Raw genomic sequence first — 11,879 nt, 5'->3', positions numbered from 1 at the left:
CCGAAAGGGGGTTGTGGTTGAGCACTTGCACCGCTCGAACCACCACGAGACGGTTGCGAGCCCCGTCCCTTAGTTTTTTTCTTGGCCTCGCGGGGTTGGTTCTCCATTGCTCGGTGTGAAGGGGGTGTGGTTGGAGAGTATAAAAAATAAAGTGAAGTGGGTGTGGTTGGAGAGTATAAAAAATAAAGTGAAGTGGGTGTGGTTGGAGAGTATAAAAAATAAAGTGAGGTTGATATGGTTTGAGTATAAAAAAATGGAGTGAATGGGATGGTTATTTATATATGTTTTAGAAAAGTGAATTTTTTTTTTATTTAAAAATTCGACCGTTGCATATGACCGTTCCTCTTTTTCCGTGCACAAAACAGCGGTGAATCCACACCGAGTGACCCCCCGATTCGGGTCCCCGCGTTGATGGCGACGGTGTTCCCGATCGGGGACAAGGGTCACCGCTCCCCTTCCCCGCGAACGCCCCGTACACCCTTAGTTTTGTTACAGGAAAAGGTCTGATGATTCATTTTGATGTGAGAATAAAGTATTCTATGTTGAGTGGATAAAGAGTGCAAAGTATTAGACAGAGTTAATAGAGTAAATGTGTACAAGTCACTAGGCGTAGTGGGCGTGAGCCCCCTAGCGCCCCACTTCACTTCATCCATTAACGCCTCTGGAACCATTTCCCATTTACATGTGACGGACGTGAGCCCCTACCGCCCAAAGCCACTTTCTCATTTCTCATTAATTTGTTTTATCCAATAAACATTTTTACACCTTATCTCTTTTAATCTTAATTTAGTTAATTTAACACTATATTAATAAAATAGTTAGTTAAACTACTACATATTTTTGAAGGTTATTTAGTTAAAACCCCATTACCTACGTGATACAGTGATGTGATAATATTTTTTTTTTTACTTTTTAGTTAAACCACTACACATAATTTGAAAAAAAAAATTGTTTTATGCCTATAATGTCTTAGGACCCATAACTTTTTATGTAATACAATACAAGAGTTGGAATGACGATATCAATAGCACCACATGATACATATTGGCTTATTGTGGAGACTTGTATCAAAGAGGTTATATTATGCGGCTAAGTATTTATTGGCTTCTTGCATGGTCTATTGTTCACAATTTATTGTTATTTGACTTCTTGCATAGACACACGACAATGCGTTATGCTGTGTTCTTATTATGTATCCTTATTTTTTCACTAAATTTTTGTCCAATAGCTTCTTTATGGCCTTTACCTTTCTATTTCTTCATTTTTCTTTAATCAATTATAACTTCAAAACTAATTGTATATAAGAAAGAAATAAAGTTACCATCCATAGTTTAACTCCTATCATTTTTTATGATTTAAGTCATGTAGTTTTATTTACTAGTAGAAACACTTAAGATTTATGATTTTAAATTTTCAAAAGATAAGTATTTAAGAAACTTTACTTAACTTATTATATGTAAACTTGACTAATGGAGAAAAAGATGTAAAAACATTCACATTGAAGTCTTTATTCTATATTATATAGAGAAAATAATAGAGGAAACAAAAAAAAAAGCACCATCACATTGGAATCTCTATAAATTATAATAGAGAAGAATTTAAAGAACATAAAGTAAACCTCTATATTTAGATGGTCATATTCAACCCTCTATATTGTTATTGTGAGTGTGTAGGAAAAAGAAAAAAATAATAATAAAATAAGTTTTTGTGAGTAAGAAATAGATAGAGATAGAGAGTTGGATGTGAGATGTTTTTTTGAAAAAGTAACAAACTCTAGAGAAAGATGTGTTTTTATTTAGATGGAGGTGGAGGCTCCAATGTGAATTCTCTAAGAAATTGGTTGGTTTATTTGTAGATTTAGGCAACCAATGGGGTGGTGGTCGGTTGGCAAAGGGAAAACTTTTAAACACTTTGGGAGGGAGAGGTCTTGGGTTCAAGTCCCATAAATGACAGGAATAAAAGAAATTTGCCATTCAAAAAAAATTTGTAGATTTAGGCAGGGTATTTTATTTTTGTTGTAAATTATTTGAAGTCAATCTATGTAAAAGTAAATTGGGAAATAAAGGTGGTGATTATTGGAGAAATATTTATGTTAAACTAAAAAAAAAATACAAAGTAATTAGTGACAAGTGAGGGTATGGATACATTTATCGAAATGATTATCAAGAAATAAAACATAAAGAATAGTAGATAAATGGAATAGTAGATAAATGTGGTGGGAAAAGACTTTAGAACCAATAGAGGGACCAATAGGTCCTGGATTCGATTCCTAAAAGGGGTTTTCCCATATTTATTGGGTTTCCTACTTAATTGGTGTATATGCATTATGTCTAGTGGAGATAGATATAATCAGGTGGTTTCGCTGGTGACACGATAATACTTCAGTAGTCCGTCAGTGATTCAAATTTACCGTTAAAAAAAAGGATTATCAATGTTGTAAAGTACTGGTAAAATAATTTAGCATTTTATAGAAAAAAATTTATCAAGAAAATAGTGGTAATTTTTTTTGGTTTGATTGAGATGTCATGAGGGCCTTTGGGGATTGAGTATTTTCTTTTACTTTTTACTTTTTTTGTTTTTTTTTTTAATATAAATGGGTTACATGAATTTAACATAAAATTATAACGGGTTACTCCAGAGGCTAAAAGAGTGATAAATGAGTAAACAGTTGTGATAAACTTAATAATTTATCAAAAATGAAAACCAATTATGAAATTTTAAGAACGTTCAAAAAGAAAATTAAGAACTTTTAAGGTTTTACAAATACTATTAAACATCAACATTTTTATATTAATTACAAAATTTAAACCCTTCACCGTTGGGATGTAGCAAAATAGTGAATGTTTCATAAACCGTAATCATTAATAATAAAAATGTTGTCATGCATCATTTTATTTTAGTAATATATTAAAACATTTACATTTACATATTAGTTTCACATGTTGCTGGATGAATCACTATTCAAGCCGAAGTGGAATTATGCAGTAGATGAATTTGACTAATTATTAATGTGCAAACATGTCGGCTCATGATATCTAAACCGATGAGTACATGAAACTTTACGGGCAAGCATAATAATTCAATTGCATAGTCATTTTGTTTCCAAATTTATAACTAACCATTTTGATAGGATAGAAAAGAATTGAAATGATTATTTTATTCCATCAAGTCACCGAATTGATTAAATTTAATCATGTTCTAATAACAAATTAAATGATGATTAACTAATAAAATAAGTCTTAAAGAGTTATTTTATGTGTATTTTATAGTTTAACAAAGAACATTGTGCACGTAATAATAATTGAACCGATGTTTATTCTACCATCGAGTCAAAACTTTTAAAATCTATATGATACATCTCTTTTGTAGAAGTTATATAAAACACCGTTACTCATAAGAAAAATTGTTTTAAGATAGTTTTCTTTTAATATAAAGGGTAGGGTATTATTTCATCAAACAAACTTCTACCACACAGGGGTGCTACCCTAGACCCCTTACTCACAGGGTGCCCTCTCCACCCTTATGGGCGACTGCTAACTGAAATTTCACGACCCTTTGAATCATCATCTTTTGACAACTACAAACCTCAACTAAACTAAACCAATGTGTTCCACTGAATAAACCGACGTCACTTTTTAATTTAACCACACAAGTTCGAGTTTTTGAACCAACCAAAGTGTAGCGAACTTATTATATGCTTCTCTTTTTTATCTTGCCTTCTTTTACTACTAAAGTAATCACAAGTGATTATAAGTGATGATGAAAAAGAATTGGAAAGGAAAATAAGTATTTAAAGTTCTCATTATAAAAAGACAACTAACGAATGTGTAAACATTAAAGTAAGAGTGACGAAGAGAAAGTGATATTGACAAAATGTTGGTTACAGTCATTTGTCTCTTATGTAGAGGTATTAAAGTATTACTAGAGTAGTATTTATGTTGGTTAAAGTTTAATTACACGTATTGTTTCAACTACTTCATCAGACATAACAATTTTGGTCTCTAAGGTTGATGAATGGTCTCTAAGGTTGATGAATTTGCATTTTAAAATAAATAAAAATTCTAAAATCTCAGTTAATAAGCAAATCCTCCATGACGATCGAACCCACATCCTCTATGGCGACAATGGTAACCCGAGTCCATTTTGGTAAGAAGCCATTTTGACCCTAACAAATTGTTATTTTTTAATAAATGATCCGTTTTGACCAAAACTCATTTTGCTCATACTATATATTATCATGAACCTCTTTAACCCATCGCCAGGGCCGTTCCAACGTTTTTGGAGGCCCTAAGCGAACTACAAAGTTACGGCTCTATTGAATTGGTATAAAGGAATTGAGATTGAGATTTGAGACATTGAATAACCATAGCGATGATTTTTCCTAATCTTGGCCCTAATTTCGCTCAATCCGCAATCAGTTTCACATTGGTTACTCAAAAGACGCCGCAAGTAACGAGGGTTGATGTGTTGTGTGCGTGGACAATACAGACTCCTAGTGTAAATCCTAAATCTTGGGTCTAGAAACGTTGTTTAAATGGCAAAAAACAAGTCTAATATATGAAAGGAAATAAAATTGGAGGCCCTTGTTTTTTGGTGGCCCTAGGCCTTAGCCTAAGTTGATAAGCCTTACGGGCCGGCCCTGCCCATCGCTCAACCTGTGTAGCTTGCCAGACTTAATACAAATATAAAAAATTGTTGTGTACAAGATGAAGTTCTAAATGATTCAGCTACTTTTACTTCTTGAAAATTAGCATAAAAAAGAAACAAAATTATGCAAAGCATGTTTAGGTTTCGATGGATCAAAATAGGAAAGAAGAAGGATTGGGTATAAAAAAAATCCTATTTTAACTATAGGATAAAAAATTATTTAAACAATATCAATATAAAAAACAGTGTTGACAATTTGGTTTAGTGGTTAGTCAATTGGTTTCACTTCTTTAGGTCCCAAGTTCAACTCTCACTAACATCACTTTAAATGACATTATTGGTGGTGGCAATGAAGTTTAAAACTAGGCCTCTTTGGGGGTCGCCAGTTCGAAATCGAGTCGAATCGGGTTTTACCGCAGTGGGCCTTCGGGTGGGCAGGTTTTCCCTAGAATTGGTGGTTTGGTGGCTCGAGTATGTATCCAACCGAATCGGATTTTATTGCAATAGGCCTCGGGCGGACGGGTTTTCCCCGCAACCGATGGAGGGGGTGCATTTGTTCGATTGAAGACATCACAAAGTACTTATCCGGTGATTTACATTAAAACAATCAATATAAAAAACAAACATCCATCCATTCGAGGGGACAAATATGTTATGGTTGAGCAAATGTATAACATCTTATACAGTTATACGTAAATCTTCACTTTTCCAGAATTAAAAAAAAATGTATATATGAAATTTTGACTAGTGTTAATATTATATTACAATGCACGTGATGATTTGGTGAGTATTATGGCTGATTTTTATGCTAACGGGGTTATTAATATGGGGTGCGGCTCCTCTTTTATTGCTTTAATTCCCAAAGTGATTGATTCCATTGGGTTAAAAGACTATCGCCCGATCAGCTTGGTGGGTATTGTTAATAAGGTGATTTCGAAAATCTTAGCGAATAGACTCAAAAGGGTGTTGGATTCGATCATATCTACGTCTCAGTCAGCCTTCATTAGTGGCCGCTCCATCCTGGATGGTCCCCTAATCGTGAATGAAATTCAGAATTGGTCCAGAAAGGCTAGGAAAAAGGTCTTTTTTCTAAAAATTGATTTTAAGAAAGCATACGACAACATAAACTGGAACTTCGTGTTGGATGTGCTCGGCCAAATGGGGTTCTCTAGTAGGTGGTGTTTATGGATTAAAGGTGTGTTGTCTTCTGCCAGGGCCTCGGTGTTAGTCAATGGGTCTCCGACCTTTGAGTTCAAATGTCATAAAGGCATGCGTCAGGGAGATCCGATTTCTCCGTTCTTATTTGTCATCGTCATGGAAGCTCTTACGTGCATGATCAATAAAGCTAGTAGTTTGGGGATCTTCAAGGGTGTCTCTCTTCCGAACGGGGGCCCGATTGTGACTCACTTATTTTATGCGGACGATGCAATTCTAATGGGTGAATGGTGTTCTGAAAACATTCAAAATGTGGTTAGAATCCTGAAGTGCTTTCATGTTTGCTCAGGTCTTAAGATCAACTTGAGTAAATCGAACTTGATAGGGGTCGGGGTGCAGTCTGTTGATGTTGAAGAGATGGCGGATTTTATAGGATGTAAAATGGATTCGTTTCCGTTTAGATTCCTTGGGCTCTGTGTTGGGTCGAACATGAATCGGACGCCGAATTGGCAACCGGTGGTTGATGTGTTTGAGAAACGGCTGTCTCTTTGGAAGGCGTCGCTTCTTTCTTTGGGAGGTAGAGTCACTCTTATCCGCTCAGTTCTCGAAAGCCTCCTGTGCTACTTTTTTTCCTTGTTTCGTGCCCCGGTTAAGGTTATTAATGACCTGGAAGCTCTCATTAGAAAATTTCTTTGGGGAGGGTCCTCGGAGGTGAAGAAGGTTCACTGGGTTGCTTGGGATAGGGTTGCCTCGCCGGTGAGCATGGGTGGCTTAGGGCTCCAACATCTTAAAGACGTCAACACGGCTCTTCTAGCTAAATGGGGGTGGAGGTATAAAAATGAACAAGGTAGTTTGTGGGTTAAGGTTATTAATGCGTTCCATGACGGTAAGTCGGATTGGGATTTCCTTCCCGTGAAAAAGGCTCTTGGCGGGGTGTGGAGTAGTATTGTGTCGGTCATTAATCGCCCTCTTTTCGATAATATTCGGCTTCGGAATTTGTGTAAAGGAGAGGTGGGGAGGGGTGATAAAGTTCATTTTTGGCTAGACCCTTGGCTTGCGGATGTTCCTTTAAAAGAGAAGTTCCCCGATCTCTTCAAATTGGAAATTGTGAAAAACTGTAGTGTGCTGGATCGGCTCGGTGGCGAAGGTCTTTGGCTCTGGAGGCACGACCCGGATTCCTCGGAGGAATTGGCTGAATGGTCAGCGTTGAGGTCGTCTTTGGCTTCGGTCAGCCTCTCTTCCGGTCCGGACGAGTGGGTTTGGCTGGGTCTCGGCTCTAATGGCTTCTCGGTGGCGGCTGTGAAGAAATCTATAGTGGCCAGCCGCGATTTCAGTGACCGGTACGTTATGAAGTGGAGCAAATGGGTTCCGAAGAAGTGCAATATTTTTGCTTGGCGGGCGGATCTGAATAGAGTTCCTTCCGTGGAAGCTCTTGAAAAAAGAGGTATGTTTTTTATTGATGATGGGTGCAAATTCTGTAATGAGGGTCTGGACTCGGTGGCTCACATTTTTACGGCATGCCCGCTAGCTTTGGGAGTGTGGGAGAGGATTAGTTATTGGTGCAGAATCCCGAAGTTTTTCATCTTTTCGTTCAGAGATATAGTCGAAATTCACAGGGTTGGAGACAGAACTGCAGCTGAGCGGAATGTTATCCACGGCATCGTTCTTACCACATGTTGGGTTTTATGGAAGGCTCGTAACAACTTGAGATTTAACGGCAAAAGATGTAGCGTTGAGGAAGTGTTTAGTGAAATCATGATTGTTAGTTTCTTTTGGTTTAAGTATAGAGTTAAGAAAGGAATTTGTGATTGGGGGATTGGTGTAAATTTGTGAATATGTAGTTCTCTTGTTGGTCCGTCCCGGTTTTCGGGTTCGGTTTTTTTTAATGAAGTTCTCCTTTCAAAAAAAAAAAAAAAAAAAAAAAAAAAAAAACCTTAATACACTGTCATTTAACATCACTTTACACTTTTACTTATAAAGTATATCACTAATCTTCTTTCCACTTTTTGAGATATGACCATTGATTAAAAAAAAAAACAATACCAAATTCAATATAAACTAATTTAGCATTAGAGTAATAATTTAATAACTATGGTGAAGGGGTATGCTCCCAAATCTCGCACCAGGTTTGGGCGCGAGTGACCATCACCCGGCTCATTGTCCCAATCAACAAAGAACTTGGCTCAGTTCGTGCGGGCACGCGCGTATCCGGTTTGTTTTCCCACTCAGGAAAAGATGAGAATCTCATCTTCTGTATGAAAATGGCTGTTTTCGGCAACATACACGGAATGCGGTGATTGCTACTAAAGATGATAGTAGTTTCCTACATTCACTTTCTGTCAAACACATTTCCATGCTGCGGTCTGGCGCGGACGCGCGCGGGACGGTGAAGGAAGTGCAGAGTGATGTACAAATGTGTTGGCTTATATGTGCACAATTTACCGCACGTAGCGGAGCTGCGCAAGCCCTCATCCTATTGTTATATAAGTGGAACTGTCACTTTGACTTCTGTGACCCTAATACGCAGCTGACGACGGCGGCAGCAGACCGTCCAATATGCAGCTGCCCAGCCCACTTGCATAAAAGCTGATGTACAGACTGACAACCCCAGCAGGCCACACGACATGTGTTCCTTCGTGCAATTAGTACAGCAGGAGACGTGGCAACATCTCCGTGTGTGCCCAATGCGTCCATGACCTAAGCTCTTGTCAAGTCCTACGAAAAGCTGCAAATTGTCAGTCGGGCCCTAGGCCCATCAAGCGGCCCATTGGCCTTTCTCCTTCACTCTTCCGCTATAAATACTTCACTTCGAACCAGGTTTGAGGTAATACTAATCTGCTCTCTCACAATTACAACTTAACACTTATCTTGCTTCCAAAGCAAATATTTATTCTCACGCGGAAGGGTGGTAACAAGAGCAACCCCCACCCTATTCTTCTTGTTGCGAGTCACGGTGTGTTTTCACTGTGCAGGTGACAGATTAGAAGACGACCCAGTCATCGATCGAGGAAATGAGAGATTAACCCTACTTGATAAGACTCGACCCGTGGACTAACCTCTTAGTTAACCACTGTTACTTCATATGATTCATTTAGTCAAAAAAATAATAATAATAATAATAATAATAATAATAATAATAATAATAATAATAATAATAATAATAATAATAATAATAAATAGAATTATTTGACAAGAAACCCAACATCAAGAATTGAAGATACATACAAAAATGACAAATTTACCTGACCAATTTATGAGTTAAGAACATATGCAAGTGGACCTTACTCATAACACCTTCTTCTTGCTATACAAATGGCTGTCATTTAGCCAAGTTGCTCATCTTCTTCCTCTTATATTCACAACTCACTTCTTCAAATCTTTCTCTACATTTGTATTGTTGTCCTTCAATACCTCCATGGAGACATATGCCAATGATTATTCTCTTAAGGCCAGTCTTACTCTCCAAACATCAAACAGTTTTCGAGACGTCTCCTTTTCGTCCTACTTGAATCAAGCCGAAGAACACATGATCCAAAACCTAACGGATCAAGTTTCCCATGTTAAAAACGAACAAGAAAAAGACAAAGACGACGAAGAACTCGGTGTGTTTGGTGCTGAGAAGTACTTCAAAGGCGAAATCGAAGATGTAGAGAATAAAAACGACCGACGATTCGTTGACAAGTATGATACTCGAACCAAGATTCATCAGCAAAAGGTGACAGCTGAACAATTTGATCCAAATTTCGCGGTAAAGCTAAAAACAGATCTCACAAAGTTAACGAGCACGCACACGCCAAGTGTACAGTCAAATGTTAGTTACAATAGTAACACTGGGTTGTTACCTCGTGCGAAATCGTCCAGAGGACGGATCGAACGAGGTAGCAAGACCAAAACATTTCTTGCTACTTTTGGTTGCAACTGTATCGACAAAAAGTCAACTCAAATAAGTGAGAAAAGGATCTCGAAACCGCACACCAGAATGTGCGATTTTGATCCTAAAGCGTCCCCTCTGTCAAGTAAAAGTAAACTGACAGAGAGGACGGTTAGAAATGACTACTTTACATTCCCAGTATTAAATTCGACTGATCTGAATTCGAATAATTCAGATCTGACGAATTTAAAATATGGGAATTTGGCGGGTAAAGTGGAAGATGGTAACAACGGCGGACGTTTGAGCCTCGGACGGAAACTAAGTTTGTTGAACAATTGGGAAGTTGATATTTCGACGGAAGACGAAATGTACGTCCCGGCAAGCGGGATGTACAACCACCATGACGTCGATAGTGATTCGAGCTCGGATTTGTTTGAAATAGAGAGTTTTTCTACCACTTGTGACAATTCGTTTGTAGCTCCGCGGACGTCAAATGGGTACGCGCCTAGTGAGGTTAGTGTGGATTGGAGTGTGGTGACGGCGAGTGCGGCTGATTTTTCGGTGGTTTCGGATTACGAGGAGATGAGAACCGGTGGCGGTTGGAGAGTTTCGGGTGGGAATGGTAGGGGTATGGTGAATAGAGATGAGCCGAAGAAACGGCCCGGGATCCTTTCCGGTTGTACGAATTATAAAGCAGTGAGAGTGGCCGGAGACGGGTATAAGGTTGGTGGCGGTGGTGGCGGTGGGGCGGGAGGGCGACGACGGTTGTCAGAATCAGTAGCGGTTGGAAGTATGTTTCGAGGGGGAATTATTTGACCCAAGTGGGATGCTTGGGACAAAGACCACGAGAAAGCCAGAAGGGACGGGGCGTAGTGTTCCCCGCAACCTTGTTTGGCCACGTGGGTCTCGCGGCCCGTCTGCTCCCACGGCATAATAGGTAAACAATGTGTCGGCACACTTGTACATTCAACAGTAAAGTAAATTTTAAAATAATTTGTATTATTATTTTCTTTTTTTTAGTTGGTGTGGAATTTATTCTCCGCATCAAAATAATTCTTATGTTATGAAATAAAATATTGTAAGGGGACTAGGGGTGGAATCACTAGTGATGGATTCCATCACTCCCACTATCCAATCAGGAAATGCCATGTCATCAACCATATTTCCATCACTAGTGATAGAAATGGACTAGGGGTGGAATCACTAGTGATGGGTATTCTATCACTCCCTCCCAACGGTTTAAGCCCCCAACGGTTATAATCCATCGTTCGAAATTTTGAATCTTCAACGCGTTATACACAAAACGCGTTTATAATATAACGCGTGCTTCTTATAGCGGCGGCGGTGTGCTAGGCATTCATCACGCGTGCTCGGGGGGCCATAACGGACCGCCCCGAGTCCCCTAACAAAATGTAGTTGAATTTATTTTTAGCACCGATAAAGAAAAAAAGCAGACTTAAAAAGTTGATCGTTAAATTGTACCGAACTTAGATTATGTTTCTAATAGATATAAAAGTTAACATGTGTTGTAGCTTATTTTCAGATGACAATTTTTTTTTTTTTTTACTTTTTAGTGCACTAAAAAAATATAGAGAGCTATAAAAGTGAAAAAAAACTGGATGAAATTTGTTTTTTTGGAAATTTTTAGTAAAATTAACACTATGAGCAATAAATCGGTGGAGGTCGAGCCGGGGCAATGGGGGCACCCGAGCCTCAATGAAGCTTCTCCAGTGCTCAAGACCATGTTTACATGCAACCCATTATTTAAAAAAAAAAAACGCTTTCGAAAACTGAAACATAGGACCAGATAAACATACAAGTGTACTTTTACTGGCCCATTGCGGAATGAATATGATAAGGGTATAGAATATATGGGCCAAGCCGGGCCGGGCCTCAAGGTAATTTGATTAGGTCTCAACTATCAACTTTATTGCCAAAATAAGGTCAGCCCACTTAACTTTTTTTACTTAAATATAATACAACATATTTTATTACAATTGACATTTGTTAATATTAATTTAGTATTGTAACCAGAAGTTACTTAAATGTATTAAATTGAATTACACATTGTATAATAAATAAATAAATTCTTGTGAGTTTCCTATCTCGTGTATATATACAATCAATCTCATTCAATTGATTTAGTTTCCCATGTTTAAGATATTTGACCACCCTATAGTTTTATTGTTAATCACTTTCAAAAATA

At 37.9% G+C, this 11,879-nt stretch overlaps 1 protein-coding gene across 1 annotated transcript; it reads left to right on the top strand.

Moving 5' to 3' along the window:
• Positions 1 to 9,075: 9,075 nt before the first annotated feature.
• On the top strand, positions 9,076 to 10,692 carry LOC110894350 (protein PHYTOCHROME KINASE SUBSTRATE 3). Its single transcript, XM_022141563.2, has one exon. The coding sequence runs from the start codon at positions 9,218 to 9,220 to the stop codon at positions 10,487 to 10,489; it is 1,272 nt and encodes a 423-aa protein (XP_021997255.2). The 5' UTR covers positions 9,076 to 9,217; the 3' UTR covers positions 10,490 to 10,692.
• Positions 10,693 to 11,879: the final 1,187 nt, after the last annotated feature.

This window comes from Helianthus annuus, chromosome 12 (assembly GCF_002127325.2).
Source record: "Helianthus annuus cultivar XRQ/B chromosome 12, HanXRQr2.0-SUNRISE, whole genome shotgun sequence".
In the NCBI taxonomy this organism is placed as follows: domain Eukaryota; kingdom Viridiplantae; phylum Streptophyta; class Magnoliopsida; order Asterales; family Asteraceae; genus Helianthus; species Helianthus annuus.
Note: the sequence above shows the minus strand (reverse complement) of the source record. Positions and strands in the feature narration are given on the sequence as shown.